A 22,444-nucleotide genomic window follows, 5' to 3' on the forward strand; every position below is an offset into this window, starting at 1 on the left:
TGCACCATATTTTGTTTGCCTTAAAAATCCTCTGCCTATCCATCACTCCTCCCCCTCCATCCGTCTCCTGGCAATCACTGATCTTTTTACTGTCTCCCTAGTTTTGCTTTTTCCAGAAAGTCATACAGTTGTAATCACAGACCATGCAGCCTTTTCAGATTCGTTTCTGGCATTTGGTAATATGTGTTGAAGTTTCCTCAGTGTCTTTTCATGCCTTGACAGCTCACTTTTTTTAGCACTGAATAATATTCCGCTGTCTGGACGGACCACCGTCTGTTAACTATTCACTTACTGAAGAGCATCTCGGTTGCTTCCAAGTTTAGGCAATTATGAGTAAAGCTGCTATAAACAATCGTGTCAGTTTTTGTGTGAGCATAGTTTTCACCTCCTTTGCATAAATACCAAGAAACAGAATTTCTGCATCATGTGGTAAGAGTACACAGAAGTGGTTTCATAACAAACCCCTGAGCTGTGTTCCAAGCAGCTGTACCATTCTGCACTCCCTCAAGCAATGGTGCGAGTTCCCATAGGTCCCCATCTCCACTGGCTTTTGGTGTCGTCAGAGTTCTGAAATTTGCCCATTCTGATAGATGTGGTATCTTGTTGCTCTAATTTGCATTTCCCTGATGATCTCTTATGGGAATCATCTTTTATATCCTTGTTTGCATATGAGAATCTTCTTTGGCGAGGTATCTTTTAAGGTCCTTGGCCCATTTTTTAATTGGGTTGTTTGCTCCCTGATTGTTGAGCTCTCCTATTTGGATTTTTAGTAGGACTTTTTTCAACTTCAAACTTCAAATGCTTATTATAAAAGTATTATACACACATGACAATAAAAAGCCAAACAGCATAGAGGAACAAGCCAAATAGACAAGTGACTGTCCCGATTCCCCTCTCTGAGCACCTCTCATTTTTGGCACTTGCAGTGGTTACTTCCCTTTGTGATACAGTGGTATTTTGCTCTTAATATCCTTAAAGAAAACAGGGATTGAGAGTTACAAATGTCTGCCTACATGAAAATACTTTTAAAAATATACAAAGGGGAAAAGAGCTTCTCCGAAACGGCCACTAGGTGGCAGAAGCCAACTAAAACACGCAACACTTTAAGTGATGCTCCAGGTAACTTTCTCCTTTAGCAAGGGGTTCATCCCAGCAAGACAGGATTCTTCCAAGGTCCTGACAAGTGCCTGACAGATCCAACATCCCCTCCCCCAGACTGCCTGTGGCCATTTCAGACTGTGCAGGAGTGGAGACAGACCAGCATCTCACCTTCCCTGAAAGTAGGTCGAGGCTACAAAGGCAGCTCTTTCAAAGCGAAAGGACAAGGCAGGCACGCCCTGTCACGTTCAGGGTATCCAGATGTCTCTGTGCCTCCATATGAATGATGGCCTTCCCCTCTGCTTCAGCTTCCGCATCCCAGCCTCCCATGCTACCAAGGGAAAGGTGCCACTAGTGGGAGACTAGGTCTCAACGCAGACCCACCTCTGGCAGGACGAAAGGAGGAAACTTCTGAACAGCCTCTGGCCTCGGGAAGAGTGAGTTAGCTCAAGGCAACATCTCTAGAATCTTTTTTGTGTTTTTGGTCTGTGTTCATTGCACATAGTAAATGCTCAGTAAGACCTCGAGTTTTGACTGGATCTCAAAACCACACTCCTAAAACACTGAAGGAGTAAATTTCCATTCATTAGATGTCCCTTTAGTTAACACAAGTGCTTAAAAGGCTTTACAGATTTGAGGACATTCCCTATACTTTTCTTTATGACCAAGATATTTCATGATTTTGAAAAACTGAGAACAAAATAGCCAAGCAAGTAAAAGGGGGCGGGATGTTTAAATAAGTAAATATGAACAATAGTTTAACTCAAGAATTTTACTCCCAGAAATTTATCCTAAGAATATATTTCAAGAAAGGTATAAAACTACAAACAGAAAGGAAAAAGTAGAACTACAAACATCAATATCTAATGACTGAGTAATAGTTAATTAGAACATCTTAATTTACTAGATCATTATCTATAATGAAAGTCATTTTGAAAAGTGATAAAGTCATGCATTACAGGCTTGCACTTTTCTTAGACATGAATATAATCAGGCTCACTAAAGGCAAAGCAGACTAAGCAAGAAAATGTTTCTCCATCACAACAGGCCAACAGTGAGACCCAGAAGTTAACCAAAGCACTGTACTTTCCTAACAATTACCAAAAACTCAATCTCTGAACCCCAGTCTCATGTTACCTACAAAGGTGATGTAATGTCACAGTATTATTACCTATTTATTGCCTTTGTGTTTTAGATTTGCCATAGTAGTAAAATTTATTTTAATAAAATTATTAAATTTTCCTTTACTAATTAAAGTATGTTTTATTCATTTCAAAACCATAACAAGATAAATTTACTCTCAACTCTGTTACCATAGTGTTCACATCCTGCTTCAAATTGTTAGTCTGTAATAAAGCACCTATAAACATATAAATGTCCTTCCCACACAAGATAAAAGGCTGGTTTACCCACAGAAGGGTCCAGGTTCTTTTGGCAGCCATAGGATAGAGCATGATCCCAAGGAGAAAATAAGCTATTTATGCCAGTGTTTATATGAGGGAATGAGTGACCCTCAAATTCATACTTTAAAAAAGAAAAGCAAAAAGGGATAACTCCTCTATCTAGGGATATTTCACATGGATTTTGGCAAGGAAACTGAGCTTCCTTGGACTGGGTCCAGAACCTGCAATCCCAGGACCTCCACAAAGACCAAAGGGCAGCAAAGGTTGATGAAGCCCCACAGAGAGATCTATTTCCTGGCTGGCTCGCAGACAAGAGTTTCTGAGCACGCAGTCTCCCAGCACATGCGCAGTCGGGGGACTAGACAAGTTTTGCTGCTTAGAAGAAATGGGCCGACAATCCTAAGGGGTCCTCTGTGCCTTTCCTGCACAGCAGAGGACTGACAGGGATCATCGTTAGATTAGGAACTGAAAGGGGACAGAGATCCCATATCTTTACACTCAACTCTGTTCATTCTACCCTAAAACCTTTTGCTCTAAAACAAAGAGATATAAATATATAGTTCTCAAATAAGTGTGTGGGAATTTGTAATGAGACTGCCCATCAGAAGCTTTGTGATTATCACAGAATGAGGTGGAACTGAGTCAAATTTTGCTCTTCCAAGATAATGGACCATCACTGATCATCTTAAACGCTCATTTTAAATTTATTTTTTTGTGTCTGGTGTGCAACTGATGGTGTGCCACCTCTGAAACTAATAATACACAAGGGCTAATTAATTGAATTTACATTAAAAACTTTTAAAAGAAAAAAAGCTCATTTTAAATTATTAATTTTTCATCTCCACCTGTATCAAAAGAACATGATTTTAAATACAATGAAAAAGGAGTGTAGAAAAGTATGTGGATGTGTAGTAAAAATATGGGAGCTGGGCAGGAACTTTGAGTTTTGTAGGGGTTTTTTTTAAGATTTTATTTATTTATTTGACAGAGATCACAAGTAGGCAGAGAGGCAGGCAGAAAGAGAGGAGGAAGCAGGCACCCTACTGAGCAGAGAGCCCATCTCGGGGCTCGATCCCAGAACCCTGGGATAATGACCTGAGCCAAAGGCAGAGGCTTTAATCCACTGAGCCATCCAGGCACCCCTGAAACTTAGAGTTTCTAAGGATAATGCATTAATTTGGGGAAAAAATGTAAATTTAAAAAACAGCACGTTATTATAACACATTTCCTCTTATAATGCCTACGAATTTAACATGAAAGGGATATTTAGTACGTACTTTAAAGCTTATTTGAGCCGGGCAGATCTTTGCAAATGGGAATCAGAAGCCAGGTGCCTATTCCAGGAAAGAGATGTCTGTATTGAGAAACAAAACAAAACAAAAACAAAAACAAAAACAAAGGACTTATGTGCAAATAACTAATCACCCATGTTAAATCAAGGGGTCAAAAGCCAGTTTGGCAGCTGGAACAAAGACAAATTTGTCATCACGACTCTTTGGCCCTTCTTTCCTAAAGTAAATTTGGAGCTAATTAGCTTTCAAGACTTTTCCGGGATTTTTTTCCCCAGTGACAAGACAAAGAAACACACTCAAGACAAAAAACAGATGTTGAAGTTCACTGGTCATTTGTCCATGTATATTATATATCTCCATGTCACTGTGAACGCTGAGGTTTGGCCAAGGTCCAAGCATATTCAGTGAAACGGACACTGTGGACCGTACTCTGCATCGAGCACGGCCGGACTCGACCTGGGCTGAGACCCATTCCCGGACATGTTGGATGTTCTTTATCGCAGTTGCCTTTGAGTATTGCGTAAAGATTTTCAAAAATCCGCAAGGACTATAGAACTGACATGGGGTCTCTTACATGGATATGGGGCCTAACCACATTCATCACACCATCCCCTCCTTGTCAAATCAAGAACTTTGGTTACCCTGCTCCAAGAATACAAGAAGAAAATAGAGTGATAATTTCCCCCCACGATGTCAGAGAAAACCCAACAAAAAGAGAAAGGAGAAGATAAGCAAAATATACCTACATTTTTTAAGGACCTATATACAATTTCTTCAGGTTTCTGAACCTGTGTTTACCTTTGGTTGCTAAATAACGAAGTTTATACTCCCTGAAAACAAACAAATGCATTAAAATATATGGTCTCTATGCAGCTAAGAGCTCTGGTCAGCAGCTGAGTTAAGATCCCAAAATACTAGAGGTCCTTGAGGAGTTGTGGACTAGAAAGAAAGGATAGAAATAGAGTGTTTCTAAATAAAAAGGTACTGGAGGGGCGCCTGGGTGGCTCTGTCATTAGTCATCTGCCTTGGGCTCAGGTCAGGATCCCAGGGTTCTGGGATCGAGTCCCGCATCCGGCTCCCTGCTCAGTGGGGAGTCTGCTTCTCCCTCTCCCACTCCCCCAGCGTGTCAAATAAATAAATAAAATCTTTAAAAATAAAAAAATGGTACTTGAATCAATGAATTTGTATTTGAATAAATATATGCATCATACAGGCAGGCCCTAGACCTACCGTGACTCAACACTTTCAACGAGGGGCAACTACAAGGCACTACAGGACAATTCTCCTCGTAAGCCGCCGAGTTATATACAAACAGGCCCTCCCTTTAGACACCAATCGGGCTCCGGAGTGTTTCTGAGGAACAACAGGGAACCCCACAGAATCTGAGCTGCGTATCATGCAGTCCTCCAAACAGAGAGATGATTCCGTTTTTATCTTCTTGTCCAGTTCTCTGTCTTCTCACAGGAATCCGTCCAGAGTTCCAAAATACACAAAGTCGGCAAAACTTAAACCGGCTCGGCTCTGCGGGCACCCGTTCCCCTTAGTCTCCAGGAGAAAAGATGCCGTGATTTCCCCAGACCCTGCCGGAGACTCACGGGCCGGGCCCTCCGGAGCGCACCCGAGGCTTTGGGTGACAACCCATCCATGCACCGCCGCCCCCGTATCCGCAGGGGATGCGGCCCCAGACCCCCGTGGAACCGCCGGGGGCACCGACCCCGGCGAATACTGGGTTTATTCCCACACGTGCGTGTGACGAAGTCTGACCTATGACTCAGGCACCGCGTGAGATCAACACAGGAAGAGGAAGAACACGGGACAATTACGACACTATGCCGTCACAAAGGTCACCCGAAGCTGGTCTCTTGCTCAAAATCTCCAGTTGCTCCGCCTCTCGGGAGGAAGCGGGGAGCTGGAGGGAGGGGAGGGACGCACATCTTGACGTAGCGAGTGACACAGGAGTGACGCACATTTTGACGTAGCAAGTGACATGGCGTCAGGCTGCCATGGACTTCCGGCAGATTCGGGGGAAGGAGGAGCATCTGCTTCCGGGTGGCCTGGCCCGCGCCTCGCGGAAACCACAGATGAAGCAAGGCTGCCGGGCTCAACGTCTGGCGTATTGTTCAAACTGGGAGGAAAGATTAATCGGAATGCCTTTCTTTGGTCTTCTCTTTTTCCTAATTAACATATAATGTGTTCTGTGTGTCAGGGGTATGGGTCTGTGAGTCATCAGCCTTACACACGTCACAGCACCCACCACAGCACATGCCCTCCCCAGCGTCCATCCCCCGGCCACTGTCCTCCCACCCCTCAGCCCCAACCCCTCCATCAACCCTCAGTTTGTTTCCTGAGATTGAGCCTCTCCTGGTTTGCCTCCCTCTCCGGTTTGTCTTCTGGACTGCGTTTTGCCCTTACGAAGTGTCTCCGCAACGATCTCCCGTGGGGACTGGGGAGGTCTTGGTGGGTAAGCAGGAATGCTTTACCTGGAGCCTCGTGTCCAAGCAGCTATGCCGGAGCGTTCCCTTCGGGCCAAGCCAGTGAGCCATGACCTTCTTTCCCCACGCACCTTCCTGCACCCCCACCAAGCTCCAAACCCCATCACCCCCATCCTCTCCACACAGTCTTACGCTGCCGCGGGCCCCCGGCTTTCCCAGGTGGGTCTCTTGGCCAGGACTTCTACAGGCTCCAGACAGCTCTGGCCACCACTGTGGTCAGCAGGAAATACTCAGGAATCCTTGGTCTCGATGTTCCCAAGGCAGCAGCAGGCGCCTGACTCCACTCCTGGCTAGTGAGCCACCCCTCACCCTTGGCATTTCCCAGAAAGGCTCAAGCCCCCTCCCAAACGTGCCCCAACTTCAGCTATCCCATGGCGCTCTCAGAATGACCCCAGGGAAGCTCCTTTCCCCAGCCTGGGGCAGGCGAGGGGCAGGTGTGGAGATAGTGCCTGGGGTAAATCCCCCTCTTCTCACAACACTGTCATCCCAGGGTGTGTGTGTGTGTGTGTGTGTGTTTTTTATTATTGTAATATAAAAAAGATGAAATACACCATTTTCAGGAATACAGTTCAATTACATTCACGTTCTTGTGCAACCATCACTACCATCTACCATCCGCCTCCAGAACTTTTTCATCTTCCGCAACTGGAATTCACTCCCCATGAAACAGGAACTCCTTGCCCCCTGGCCCTCAACCCCTGGCAACCGCCATTCTGTTTTCTGTTTCTATGAATTAGAAACTCTAGACACCTCTTGTAAGTGGTGTCAGACAGTATTTCTCCTTTGTGCCTGGCTATTTCACTCCTTTGTGCCTGGCTATTTTACTCAGCATAATGTCTTCAGGGTTCACCCACATTGTAGCCTGGGTCAGAAGTTTCTTCTTTTTTAAGACTAAAAAATATTTCATTGCATGGGTAGACCACATTTTTTTTTAATTTTCAGCATAACAGTATTCATTATTTTTTTTGAAATTTTTCATTTTTTTATAAACATATAATATATTTTTATCCCCAGGGGTACAGGTCTATGAATCGCCAGGTTTACACACTTCACAGCACTCACCAAAGCACATACCCTCCTCAATGTCCATAACCCCACCCCCTTTCTCCCATCCCCCACCCAGCAACCCTCAGTTTGTTTTGTGAGATTAAGAGTCACTTACGGTTTGTCTCCCTCCCAATCCCATCTTGTTTCATTTATTCTTCTCCTACCCACTTAAGCCCCCATGTTGCATCACCACTTCCTCATATCAGGGAGATCATATGATAGTTGTCTTTCTCTGCTTGACTTATTTCGCTAAGCATGATACCCTCTAGTTCCATCCAAGTTGTCGCAAATGGCAAGATTTCATTTCTTTTGATGGCTGCATAGTATTCCATTGTGTATATACACCACATCTTCTTTATCGACTCATCTGTTGAAGGACATCTAGGTTCTTTCCATAGTTTGGCTATTGTGGAAATTGCTGCTATAAACATTCGGGTGCACGTGCCCCTTCAGATCACTACGTTTGTATCTTTAGGGTAAATACCCAGTAGTGCAATTGCTGGGTCATAGGGTAGTTCTATTTTCAACATTTTGAGGAACCTCCATGCTGTTTTCCAGAGTGGCTGCACCAGCTTGCATTCCCACCAACAGTGTAGGAGGGTTCCCCTTTCTCCGCATCCTCGCCAGCATCTGTCATTTCCTGACTTGTTGATTTTAGCCATTCTGACTGGTGTGAGGTGATATCTCATTGTGGTTTTGATTTGTATTTCCCTGATGCCGAGTGATATGGAGCACTTTTTCATGTGTCTATTGGCCATCTGGATGTCTTCTTTGCAGAAATGTCTGTTCATGTCTTCTGCCCATTTCTTGATTGGATTATTTGTTCTTTGGGTGTTGAGTTTGCTAAGTTCTTTATAGATTTTGGACACTAGCCCTTGATCTGATATGTCGTTTGCAAATATCTTCTCCCATTCTGTCAGTTGTCTTTTGGTTTTGTTAACTGTTTCCTTTGCTGTGCAAAAGCTTTTGATCTTGATGAAATCCCAATAGTTCATTTTTGCCCTTGCTTCCCTTGCCTTTGGCGATGTTCCTAGGAAGATGTTGCTGCAGCTGAGGTCGAAGAGGTTGCTGCCTGTGTTCTCCTCAAGGATTTTGATGGATTCCTTTCTCACATTGAGGTCCTTCATCCATTTTGAGTCTATTTTTGTGTGTGGTGTAAGGAAATTGTCCAAATTCATTTTTCTGCATGTGGCTGTTCAATTTTCCCAACACCATTTATTGAAGAGGCTGCCTTTTTTCCATTGGACATTCTTTCCTGCTTTGTCGAAAATTAGTTGACCATGGTGTTGAGGGTCTATTTATGGGCTTTCTATTCTGTTCCATTGATCTATGTGTCTGTTTTTGTGCCAGTACCATGCTGTCTTGATGATGACAGCTTTGTAATAGAGCTTGAAGTCTAGAATTGTGATGCCACCAACTTTGGCTTTCTTTTTCAATATTCCTTTGGCTATTCGAGGTCTTTTCTGGTTCCATATAAATTTTAGGATTATTTGTTCCATTTCTTTGAAAAAGATGGATGGTACTTTGATAGGAATTGCATTAAATGTGTATATTGCTTTAGGTAGCATAGACATTTTCACAATATTTATTCTTCCAATCCAGGAGCATGGAACATTTTTCCATTTCTTTGTGTCTTCCTCAATTTCTTTCATGAGTACTTTATAGTTTTCTGAGTATAGATTCTTAGCCTCTTTGATTAGGTTTATTCCTAGGTATCTTATGGTTTTGGGTGCTAGACCACATTTTTTATCCACTCCTACACTGATGGACACTTGGGTTGCTGCTACCTTTTGGCTATTATGAATAATATTGGCACGAACATAGGTATACATAGGAACATAGGTATCTCTTCTGATTCTCCTTTTATATCCTTAATATTTTCTAAATTTTGCCCATGTCGGACTCAGTCTCACATTTATGTTGGCATTTTATGTCCATTACATTTGTGTGTCAGTCGGAATTTAGACAGGAAGAAACCCATCTTCACATTCTGCTAGAATAACACCCAAAGATAACCATAGGGCCTATCTAAATTCCTGTGATTTTAATTACACCAGGAGATCTTGTATCTCCGAGTTTTCCCCCAGACAGTCCTGACTTAATTTCCTAGTGAAGGTTTCAATACAGACTGGTCCAAGTAAACACCTTAAAAATGTAATCCAAATGTTAACACAGAGTGAACACATGACCCAGGAATTTAACTCTTTTAAATATAAATCTTGGAGAAAAGAAAACACCTCCACACAAAAACCTGTAGACAAGTGTTCATACCAGCATTATTTGGAATAGTTGAAAATTGGAAACAACCCAATTGTCTGTCAACTGATGAACAGATGGACAAAATGTGGTATATCCAATCCATGAAATACTACTCAGCAATAAAAACAAGGAAATAGTGATACAAGCTATAGTAAGGATGGACAACAAAAGCACAGTAAATGAAAGAAGACTAATGAAAAAGCCGACATGTTGTTGGATTGCATTTATATGAAATGTGTAGAAAAAGGCAAATCCATGGAGTAGAAAGCAAACTAGTGGTTGCCAGGCTAGGCAGTGGGAACAGGGACTGACCGCAGATGGAACAGAAGGCTTCTTTCTGGGGTGATGAGAATGTTCTAAAATTAGATTGTGGTGGGCGCCTGGGTGGCTCAGTGGGTTAAGCCGCTGCCTCCGGCTCAGGTCATGATCTCGGGGTCCTGGGATCGAGTCCCGCATCGGGCTTTCTGCTCGGCAGGGAGCCTGCTTCCCTCTCTCTCTCTCTCTCTCTGCCTGCTTCTCCATCTACTTGTGATTTCTCTCTGTCAAATAAATAAATAAAATCTTTAAAAAAAAATAATAAAATAAAATAAAATTAGATTGTGGTGATGATTGCACAATTCTGTAATTTCACGAAGAATCATCTACTCAAAATGGGTGAATTTTGTAATATACCAATGATACCTCAATAAAGCTGTTTTTAAAAATATTTAACAAATATAGTTCATGACATAATCAAAACACGATCTTAATTATTGCATAGAATTAAAGCGTGGACATTTCTAAGGCAATGTGCTTATAGTGACTCTTTGACCATCAGACTACATGATTCTTTGTTTTTGCTTATTTCTTTTTTAAGATTATTTATTTATTTATTTATTTGATAGACAGAGATCACAAGTAGGCAGAGAGGCAGAGAGAGAGGGGGAAGCAGGCTCCCTGCGGAGCAGAGAGCCTGATGCGGGGTTCGATCCTAGGACTCTGGGATCACAACCTGAACCGAAGGCAGAGGCTTTAATGAGCCACCCAGGCGCCCCATTGCTTATGTATTTTTTAAGTTTTTTTTCATTGGACTTATGACTTTCCTAACAACAAAAGTAGTGTGTAGATTTTAAATTAAAAGCATGGGAAGGCGCCTGGCTGGCTCAGTCAGTCGAGCATGCAACTAACTCTTGCTCTCCGGGTCATAAATTCAAGCCCTACATTGGGGGGTAGAGATTAAAAAATTAAAACATTAAATCTTTAAAAAAAAATTAAAAGCATGCGCGAATTTGTTTATTTACTTTTTTACTTACTTAGCGCATTGGAGGAGGCTTTTCATATAAGCCCCAGTTCTCCAGCATCCACGTCCCCCAGAGCAAACTTGCACCTGCGGTGGGACATCTGCGGCAAGCGTGGGCTATGCGCACGCGCAGGGGAGGACCGCCAGGGAGCTGCCTTTGCATGGGGGACCGGGGGCGAGGGGCTACGGGGCTTCACCCGATCCCTCCTCTGGTCGCTTAGAAGTTCCTTTTTCCTCTCTTGCATTGATTTGTCTGTCTGTGCCAGAATGTCTTACCCACGCCCACCCCCCAACGGGTACCTCCTGATAGAAGTAAAAAACAGGTGCGGAGATGGTGGGGCCCTTTTATTTTGCCTGTGTCCCAAAGTGAGCAGGTGTCGCTTTTGTTATAACAACCGTTTAAAACGATGTATCACAGATCTAGGCCAATCCTTACGACGGCATGCTGTCTACTGGATTCTAGAGAATTTCCAGCCAGTAAGCGCGGAACTTCTCCCCACGCACAGAACAGAAGAAGGGGGAACGCAAGGGTGTGACCGGTGCGGCGCCTTTTCTGGCACGGCTGCACCTTTCTTGGGAGACAGGGTTGGGGCAGAGGGGCCTGAAGAAGGGACAGCGAGGGGAAAGACAACGAGGAAAGACAAAAGAGGACAGAGGGGCTGTGCGTGCTCTGGGGTCTGAAGGATATTCTGGCCGTGTCTCTTTCAGCAGTCCTTAGAGAATTTTCCGCGGACCTGCTGTCATCTCGCTGATTCGTCATTTTCTCATGCGGCGTCAATAAGTGCATTTACCAAGGAAGCCAGAACAGGTGTGGTGACGCGGCCTCTGGTGCCAGGCACTGATGGCAAACGTGTGACTTAGCAGTCAGACCCTCACTTCCAGAATGGCCCCAGGAGGGAGACGTTCACCACATCTGATTGGGGCCCTTGTGGCTTAAGCGTCTCCAACAGTATCACTGAGTTGCTCTTCTGTCAAAGTTCTGACTCATGGGAGGAAGGAGGAAAAAAAGAAAAACTGTTAAATTCGGCTTAGGCTTCGTTAGGCCACTCTTGCATAGGCTCCTGTGGGTGAACTTGACTCCTGCAAGCGTTACCTGGGGGGTCTTGCCTCTAGACTCCGCCTTGGCCGTGCCCTTCTGAACATTTGCTTCTACAGAGGATGAGTGCTCTGCAGTTCCGCTCTGAGAACCACAGTTTACTCAGTTTGGAGGGTGTACATGAAGGAGAGGGACCAGGGCACAAAGAGAGGGAACTGGTCCCCATTCTTTAGCTTGCTCCCCATTCCGGACTCCTTTTAACACAAAGGCAGGTGGTGCTGGCAGACGTTGGAGGGGACATACTGAGGTCTTCAACTTCTTGATTCCAGGTCGAACGCTGTGCAGCCTTTATTGGGGTTTGTTCAACAACCTCCTATGCTCATCTTTTTTTTTTTTTTTTTAAGATTTTATTTATTTATCAGAGAGAGAGAGGGGGAGAGAGCGAGCACAGGCAGACAGAATGGCAGGCAGACGCAGAGGGAGAAACAGGCTCCCTGCTGAGCAAGGAGCCCGATGTGGGACTCCATCTCAGGACACTGGGATCATGACCTGAGCCGAAGGCAGCTGCTTAACCAACTGAGCCACCCAGGCGTCCCAACTCATCTTTTGACCTGATGTTTGCCCTTGTCTTTTGTGGGTCCCCCCTGCATTGTCCCCAGGCCTGGTCATGCCTCCTCCTAGGTCACCTTCCAGAGGTTCTCCCATGGGCTACTGTGTGCCCACAACGTCTGTCCCTCTAGAATCTTTCGACATTTCAACTGTCACCATCTCAGTTAAGCCCCTTGAATGTTACACCTCCACCCTTGGGACGTAATAATCCAAACAATCCGGCTTCTCTGGAGGGTCACCACCAAATCCCGACATCCTGTAGCTCCAGGAAATCTATGCTTTCCCACCATTTGTTGTTAGTAAAAACCTATGTTCCTGTTGGGGAATTCCAAACAAGACTAGCACGATTCTTGCTTTCAAGATGACACACAAAAACCAGAGAATAATTCAGAATGACCTTTTAGGGCAAGATTTTTAAAAGTTATTTTTAAAATATGATAAATGGTAATTAAACAACCATGTTTGAAAAGAAGACTATTGTGGTACATCTTAGCTAAAAACTGGCCAGAAACAGATACCATTAAAGGACTGGGTCTTCGATGAACAGGGGTCCAAAGATGCCACCAACACTGGAAGCACTAGAGCATGATCATCGGTGTGAATGAGGGCCGGCTTCCATGTTAAAGTTTCCATGGGACCAAAGAGTTTATAGACCAGTGGTTCACAGGTTGCTGAGGCTCTGGCCAGAATAGTCTGTTGAACTTCGTGACTGAATGAGATCTCCTGCACGGGAAGAGAATGACGAGAAGTTTTCTCTGGAAGTAAGCATGACAAAGAGGGAAAGATTCCTTTCTGGGATTTTTGAGAGAGTGTCTTGTGCAGACAGGGTCACCAGGAAAAGTCGACTTTCCTTATGGTGCTTTCTTACTCAACATCACTGGCTTCCCATTGCCTAAAGCAGCATTTCCAAAGTGGCTTCCACAGCACAACTACTCTATTCCGTGAAGAGGTTCCATGGGTTAAACCAGCACTTCTCAAACTTTTATGTGTTTATCAGCCAAGTTGGGATCTCAGTAAACAAAGGTTCTGAGTCTGGGTCAGAGCCTGAGAGTCTGGGTTCTTAACCACCTCCGGGTCTTCCAACCACACTCTGCGTTAGCAAAGCACCACAGATATGTTTTTTTTATAAGGAACTTTGATGCCTCTAATGGGTTTATGTGCCCTGCAAATCTCTAAGAGGGGTAAACGGAATCTAATGTTCCCTAAACAAATTTGCTCTTGGGATCCTTTTCTCGTGGAACATCTGAGGAACACATACTTGGAAATGCTAATCGAAATGACAGAGTCCAATTCTGGCCTACCAGGTGTGTGTGCGCTGCTCCCTACCTGCCCTGTTCTCCATCCCTGTGGACGCCCAGTTCCTAACTAAAGGCTTGGAAGTGGTCTTTCTTATATCGTTCATCCCTGCCTGCATGTCCCCTTTTCCCTTCCTGCCTCCCAGTATGACTCCCCATCCTCTCCTATACTCCTGCACTCCGGTACGTGTTAAGAATTCCCCCAGAGCTCATGTAATGCAGATTCCTCGGCCCCAGGGCCAGAAACCCTGATTTAGTAAGTTTAGAGTGCAGCCTACATTTCCAACAGGCTCCTAGGTGACACTGATGCTGCTGGCCGCCAACCTCACTCTGCTGAGCATGGCCTGAGAGGTAGAATCTGCCTCTGCAAAGCCTCCTTGCCACTCACCTTGGACTTGCCCAATACATGCCAGGCACTGGATGATCCTCTGATTTTTCTTGAATATGTTTTATTTCCCCGTGAATCTGTAAGCATCTGAGAGAAGGAACAATGGCTTGTTCTTTTTTTTTTTTTTTAAAGATTTTATTTATTTATTTGACAGACAGAGATCACAAGTAGGCAGAGAGGCAGGCAGAGAGAGAGGAGGAAGCAGACTCCCCGCTGAGCAGAGAGCCCGATGCGGGGCTCGATCCCAGGACCCTGGGATCATGACCTGAGCCAAAGGCAGAGGCTTTAACCCACTGAGCCACGCAGGCGCCCCAATGGCTTGTTCTTTTTTCCTGGATGTCTAATTGAGCATTTTGACTAAATGAACAGCAAATGAAGGCTGCCTCCTCTGAGACAGACACCTGAGTGCTGGGGCTCGCGGTAGTGGCTGTCTAGTGCTGTGCAAACCTGCGACCCCTGCTCCAACCCGCTTCTCCTTCTCCCTCCAACCGGGGCCTAGACAGGCTGCACTTACGGATCTATTCCTGGCCTTCACAATGATGCAGGCTCCCTGGGAAAAGGCAGCAGCCTGGTGCATCATCAAGTTAGCTCCTTTCGCTTTGGATGCCCGTACTTGTGTTGCCCAGATAGACCCCTGGCCTGGACAAAGACCTTTGCAGAGGTATTTTGCCCCCTTGCCATATATCCTGGACACTGATGCTTGGTCTTGTTATCCTGCTTATGTCCTCTCTTCAACTCTTGTAGGATCTCTGTCCTCTGAACACAAGCATTAGGTTTTGGGATGTTCTTGTAATTCTAACCCTCCTAATCTTTCTGATGCTCTGGCATTAGGCTACCTATTCAAGTCACTAACACAGAGTCTTCCCTGACTTTTTTTTTTTTTTTTTTTGAGAGAAAGAGGGATAATGAGGAGAAGCAGACTCCCCTCTGAGCAGGAAACCCTGATGTGGGGCTAGATCCCAGGACCCTGAGATCATGACCTGAGCTACAGGCAAACACTTAACTGACTGGGCTACCCAGCTGTCCCTTCCCTGGCTTTCTGATAGCCATATTTTTTCATTCCCATTCTATCTACCCCCCCACACACACACACACACATACACTCTCTCCCAGCCATGCCTCACCCCTAGCTGACGCCATGAAGTAGACTAACACAGCCCTGGTTCTCAACCTGATTTCATATCCCAGTCACTTTGTCCTGATTCCTACAATGTATACAAACTATGTGAAGAGTATATGCAGATAGTTCCCTACAAAAAGTCTGGATTTGCCTCCATTTTAATAAAATTATGCCTCTTGCCATTTGGAGTGCATAGCCCAACCTGGGTGCCGGAGGTAAGCATAGTGAAAAATACGCAAGACCCCTGACAAACATTTACCCATCCTCTGTGCTTGGCACTACAGGTTATATGAAGAATGAGCCGGATTTCAAAGACCTTACAGTTTACCAGAGGCAAGACAGATAACCACAAAGATTGTGATATATTCCATGACTAAACATATAAAAATAAGCAGTGAAAAAATTCAAAAGAAGGATGGGGCGCCTGGGTGGCTCAGTGGGTTAAGGCCTCTGCCTTCGGCTCAGGTCATGATCCCGGGGTCCTAGGATAGAGCCCTGCGTCAGGCTCTCTGCTCAGCGGGGAGCCTGCTTCCTCCTCTCTCTCTGCCTGCCTCTCTGCCCACTTGTGATCTCTGTCTGTCAAATAAGTAAATAAAATCTTAAAAAAAAAAAATTCAAAAGAAGGAATTTTATGGGTCGACCTATGGTTCCTCCCCAGCTCTTCCCCAGCAAGATTGGTATGTTGAAATTCTACACCCTAGTACCTCAGAGTACGACCTGATTTAGAAATGGGGTCTTTGCAGATTAAGATGAGGTCATACTGGAGAAGGGTGGGCTCTAGTCCCATAGGACCACTGTCGTTATAAAAAGGGGGAATTTGCAGACAGACACGCATGAGAGGAGAAGGCCAAGAGAAGATGAAGGCAGAGACTTAGGGGGATGCTTCTACCTGCGAGAAACACCAGAGCTTGCCAGGCCATCCTCAGGAGCTAGAAGAAAGGCACGGAACAGACTTTTCCTCCCAGCCCTCAGAAAGAACCAACCATCCTGACCACTCAATCTCGGACTTGTCCAGTGAATCTCAGCTGCTGAAGCCTCTGGGTTTGTGGTACGTTATGGCAAACCAGGAAACAGGGAGATTTCTTGTCGGGGGCTATGAAGAAAGATTTCCTTAGAAATGAAGATGAAGAAATGTGAGCTCAGCCTTAAAGAAGGGCATTCAAGGAGAAGGAAAGAGCATTCGGAACAACAGAAGGCAGGAAAGCGTTGAGGGTACTTGGAAACCTGAGAGCCTACAGAGCATCAAGGGGAGCAGGCAGAGGGGACGGTAGAGAAAGAGGATGAGAGCCGTTTGTCAGAGATGAGTACAGCAGGTTTGGAAAAATATATTCTGAGTCAGGAAATTGTTTCTGAAATTCTATATATAAGGCAGCCAGCTGTGTATGCCTTGTATGTAAAACTTCTATAAAATCTTACTTCTGGTACAGAAGAGAACGCAGCTGCTGAACCCAGAGGTGAGTAGTTTACTACTGAATTTCAAACCTGAACGTTCACAACTTTAGAGCCACTGAATAGAATTTGTGGTATCAGAATTAAAATTTAGGACTTAAAATATAAAAACGAGATCACTGCAGAACAGTTTCCCTACTCACCTATCAGTGATATTTACAACTTTTATGTAGTTTTATGGTTTTGTTAACACAAATATGACGTGCACAACAAGCTATCTATTCATTTTCTTCACTGCGCAGCCTGGCATTGGGATTGGTGACTCTGATTGCCAGCTGGACTGCTCTTTCCACAATAGCTTTGCGGTTCTTGGAGGAGACGTTGTGAGCAATCTCTGCACAGTAAGATTTGTTACACATCAGCAGCACTTCAAGCTCCTTGACGTTGTGCACTAGGAACTTCCTGAAGCCACTGGGCAACATGTGCTTTGTCTTCTTGTTGCTCCCATAACCAATGTTGGGCATCAAGATCTGGCCCTTGAATCTTCTGCGCACCCTATTGTCAATGCCTCTCGGCTTCCGCCAGTTGCGCTTAATTTTGACATATCGGTCTGACTGGTGCCGGATGAACTTCTTGGTCCTCTTTTTAATGATCTTGGGCTTCACCAAAGGTCTGAGGGCAGCCATGATGCCCAGTAACAGATGGCTGCCACCTCCGCAGGCAGCGCCGAAGAAGAGAGCGGCTATTTACAACTTTTAATTCTGTCTTATGGGCTAACATCAGAAAACACAACAGGAGGGGCACCTGGGTGGTGCCGTGGGATTAGTGTCCAATTCTTGGTTTCAGCGCAGCTCATAATCTCTGGGTGACGATCTCAGGGTCGTGAGATAAGAGCCCTATATCCAGCCCTGCGTGGAGCCCGCACGGAGTGTGGAGTCTGCTTATCCCTCTCCCTCTGCTCCTCCTCTTGCTCACTCTCTCTCATAATTTTTTTTTAAGTCTTTAAAAAAGAAAACACAACAGGAAGAGTTCTGGGATGGATGTCAAAGGGCTTGGATTCAAGTTAAGAGATCACTTCAAGTGGTTCTAAAAGTGGCAAAACCACTGACCAGTGCCTCCACTTCAATATATGGAGCCATATATAGAGGAACATCTCTGGCTTTTTTATGATTCAAAAATGTGGTGAGGGTGCATGAGGTGAAATAAAAAGATGCCCAAACACAGAAATACATGTTTTACTCAAGTTCCTTGCAGCAGAATGAAGCGGATAGACTACACGATCTCTAATATCCCTTCCAGTAATAACATCCTGATTAACAGAAGTGAAAAATCAAAACCCAGACACAGGCTTAAGAGCAATGGGAAGTGTGTGTGTGTGTCATCTATGTACATGCACATACATATCTCTATCTACATTTGTGCCATTAGATGGCAGCAGGAAGCTAACTCGTAATAACAAAGTTGGCTTCAGCCGAGTTTCTCCCTCTGTCAGACAAATTTCCCTTGGCTTTTCCTTTTAAACGCCAAGTCTCCACAGGATTCTCTCTCTCTCTCTCTCCCCCCCCGCCCCCACCCCTAACTTAAAAATCACCTTTTTATTAAATCATGAAATATGCCAAGTGTTCACAAACCCATCATACACAAATTCGGCAAGTTTTGCCATCCTTCCTGCGACTGTCCACCCATGTCTCCTTCTCCACTGAATTGTAAAGCAAATCCCAGACTTCATGTTGTTTCACTGCTTGTACTAACAAGTACACATTAAGAAAAAAAAAAAAAGGTGCTTATTCTTACCTAATCATAATGCCACTTTGAAACTTAAAATTAATTTCTTGGACTCGTACCATGTCTCTTTTCAGTGTTTTTAAGCAACAATAATGGCAATATTTTACATAATCTACAACTTAATAAAACATGATACTTGAATAATAAGCCAATTCTATTTTAGAGGTTTCTGATATAACACCGTTAAAAATGGCCTTAGGAAGGTATCGCCATTATAATGGTTATACTTGGAAGCTGGAAGGCCTGACGACTATTTTCCCATAAATTTTATTCCATCTCAGCACTGTTCTATGCCTCAGTTCCAAGAACCCCAGAATGATGCTGTTACCTGAAGCAGGGCTCTCCTGGAGATTAAAGAAACAGCACCCGTTAATCTCATTAAGTTCACTGAGGCAGGATGAAGCTGGGTGCCGGTAAATGGAGCAGATAAATGTGAGGCATATACACATTTTTTTTCATGTTGAAAAGTAATCATAGAGAGCCCTGTCTCCTTCAGCGCACGTACCGATACTTCAGAGCACGTGTGACACATGGAAATCCTATTAAGCGTGAGAGGGTGGAGGTAGGTAGGAAGGTCATGCCAGAAACCACCTCTTAGGAACCTTGGGAGAAGCCTGTGATAGGATGCCTACAGTTCTGGGAAGAGATCCATAAATATATGGCCATATCATTTCGATCTTCGCTCTCTGGGGAACAAGGATTTAGAAAAAGGAGTGGGGTTGACAATTATTCCAGAAGAAAACAACTCAATTTGTCAGTAAATAGCAAAAACACTCATATTAGTCAGCTACCTCTACTTTGAAGTTTCATTGCACTCCTGTCCTTGTGTGGTACTGAAATCCATGCTCCCGGTGTTAGTACCCGTTGCTGGGTCCTCCCTATACTGTGTCTGCAACAATGAGCATCGTCGGTTCACGTGCATGTTTATTTCTTTGGGATAAACTGCTGAAGGTAGAGTAGCTGACTAATCAATGGGGAAAAGATAAGGTTTTGAATCCACATAAAAAACTAAGGTAACTTTTGGGCTCCTGGGTGGCTCAGTGGGTTAAGCCTCTGCCTTCGGCTCAGGTCATGATCTCAGGGTCCTGGAATCGAGTCCCACATCTGGCTCTCTGCTTTAGCGGGGAGCCTGTTTCCTCCTCTCTCTCTGCTTGCCTCTGCCTACTTGTGATTTCTCTCTGTCAAATAAATAAATAAAATATTAAAAAAAAAACTAAGATAATGTTTCTTCTCCATACTACATACTACATACACATCGTACACTGGAATGCCAAAAAAAAAAAAAGTAAGAATAAACATAAAAATACATCCAGATTTATTCCAAACCTAAAAAAGAAAACACAAAACTTTAAACTTCTAAAAACTTTTAGACAAAAATACGGGATAATATATTTATGACCTCATGGATGAACTTCTTAAATAAGACCAAAAAAAAAAGGCAAATCATGCAGGACCACTAAATTTGAAGGCATTAAAATAAAACATTTTTGTGTGAGGAAAACAACATATTACCAGCCACAGACCAGCAGGAGGTATTTACAAAGATCAACAAAAAGAGGGAGAGCTTACAGGGCATTTAGGGAAACAATCTAACAGAAAAATATAAAAAATATATGAACAAGTAATTTACAAAAGAAGAAATATGAATGGTACAGAGTTTAAATTGTACAAATATTCACTGTTAGATCAAACCACATCAAATTACCAATATTTACTACTTTTTGGCAAAAATGCAATTTCATATAGGTAAAACTATCAGTGAAAGGTCTACAAAAATTGAAAGATACCATTTAAAACCTGATTGGTCATCAGGATTAGCAAAATTAATGGAATCACAAACTTCTACACAGTTGCAAAAGAAAGCATAGATTGGTCCAAGCACTTTGGTAATATCTGATAAAATGGAACAGGCATAAGCCCTAATACCAAGCAATTTCACTTCTACATAAACTACCTAGATAAATTCTCACACATGCTCCCAAGAAGATAACCTCAGAATATTATATTCAGATTCTACAGAGAAAAAGAGCCAATCGGGTATGTGGTAAGGAGATTTATTATAAGTAATTGGCTCATGCAATTATAAAGGCTGAGAAAGCTCAGAATAGACAGTCAGCTAGCTGGAGACATAGGACAGCGAATGTGCAGTTCCAGTCTAAGTCTGAGGGCCCAAGAACCAGGAGAGCCCATGGTGCAAGTTCTAGTTCAAAAGCCAGCAGACTCGAGAACCAAGAAGAACCAGAGTTTCAGTCTTGCGTCTGAAGGCTGGAAAAGACCCACATCTCAAGCTTTTGGGCAGGAGGAATTCCCTCCTCTTTCCGTTTAAGTCCTCAGTTCGTTGGATGAGGCCCACATTAGAGAGGGTGATCTGCTTTACTCGGTCTACCAATTCAAATATTTATCTCATCCGAAACCACCCTCACAGACGTACCCATTGTAACACCTGATCACCTCTCTAGGCTTTCCGCAGCCCAGTCAAGTTGACAGGGAAATTAACTATCACAGTCATTACAGTATCATCTGTAATAGCTAACTTGAAAATAATCTACAAATATTCTATTCTACAAATATTTTATTTTATTCTACAAATATTCACTAAGTACCCATTGTGTGCCACGGATGATCCAAGATGTTTGCGTCTAGCAATGAGCCGAAGAGACAAACATTCCTCTTATTGAGGAGGTTACTTACTAGTTAAAAGAAATAAATAATAATATGTGAGTTATAATTACTCAGGTAATAAGGGAATGCTACTTTCCACAACTTCAAGACAACGTTCATATTAGAGTCTATGAAATGCCACCTTCTGAAAATGTGTAAGGCAGCAGTAATGAGTTGGGAGTCAGAGGCAAATGGCGATCTAAATTAGAGAAAGGTGAGCCCCACTATGAAGGTGACATAGTAGCACAAGTTTAAAAGTGATGAGGAAATTAACAAGCAGGGGGAAATGAGCAACCAGACAGAGGAAACAGACCTTGGAAAGATCCATAACCTGGAGGTCAGTGAGTCAAAAGGAAAAAATTTAATTAAAATGAAGGGCGTGGGGCACCTGGGCTCAGTGGGTTAAAGCCTCTGCCTTCGGCCCAGGTCATGATCCCAGGGTCCTGGGTGCTCTGCTCAGTGGGGAGCCTGCTTCCCCCTCTCTCTCTGCCTTTCTCTCTGCCTACTTGTGATCTCTCTCTTTCTGTGAAATAGGTAAAAAATCTTTAAAAAAAACAAATAAATAAAATGAAGGGCAGGAGAGTGGGCACGGACAGATTGCGTAGACTCCTGAGGGCCACTGCAAGGACGAGCATGTTTTAGTCGGAATGAATTGGTAGCCACTGCTGGGATTTTAACAGAGAAGCAAAAGTGATCTGACTGCATGTTAAAAAAATCACTCTGGGAACAAGCAAACCCCAACTGGCAAAAGTGACGTTCAGTCAAGACTGGAGGGGATGCGGGGGCTCAGTCATGGGGCATCTGCCTTCAGCTTAGGTCATGATCTCAGGATGCTGGGATCAAGTCCCACATAGGGTTCTGCTTAGTGGGGAGCCTGCTTGCCCCTCTCCCACTCCCACTGCTTGTGTTCCCTCTCTCTGTCTTTCTGTCAAATAAATAAATAAAATCTTTTAAAAATAAATAATAAAAAATTTTTTTAAAAAGATCACTCTGACTTCGAAAGGGCGGAAAGCAAAAGCTTTTCATAATCCAGGCATGAGAGGGTGATGGCTTGGACCAGGATGATAAAAAATGTTACATTTTGGATATATTTTAAACATAGAGCCTACAGAATTCCTGACCAATTGGGTGTGGAGTATGAGTCAAAGAGAGGAGTCAAGGATGAGTATTACTATACCTCATGAACTAGAAGGATAAAGTCATTATCAACTGAGAATCAGCAGATAATGTATAGGGCAGGTTTGAGCCGAGACCAGCTAAGCTCTGGACATGTTAACTTGGACATGTGTAT

At 43.8% G+C, this 22,444-nt stretch overlaps 1 protein-coding gene across 1 annotated transcript; it reads right to left on the reverse strand.

Annotated features, from left to right (window-relative positions):
• Window positions 1-16,941: 16,941 nt before the first annotated feature.
• LOC132015161 (large ribosomal subunit protein eL32-like) lies at window positions 16,942-17,447 on the reverse strand. The gene has a single exon (XM_059395791.1). The coding sequence runs from the start codon at window positions 17,391-17,393 to the stop codon at window positions 16,986-16,988; it is 408 nt and encodes a 135-aa protein (XP_059251774.1). The 5' UTR covers window positions 17,394-17,447; the 3' UTR covers window positions 16,942-16,985.
• Between the last annotated feature and the right edge of the window lie 4,997 nt (window positions 17,448-22,444).

The sequence above is a fragment of the Mustela nigripes genome, chromosome 4, assembly GCF_022355385.1.
Source record: "Mustela nigripes isolate SB6536 chromosome 4, MUSNIG.SB6536, whole genome shotgun sequence".
NCBI lineage: Eukaryota > Metazoa > Chordata > Mammalia > Carnivora > Mustelidae > Mustela > Mustela nigripes.

Bases quoted from the DNA above. Each gene is read 5' to 3' on its own strand.
- LOC132015161 (XM_059395791.1), bottom strand. From the start codon at position 17,393: ATGGCTGCCCTCAGACCTTTGGTGAAGCCCAAGATCATTAAAAAGAGG.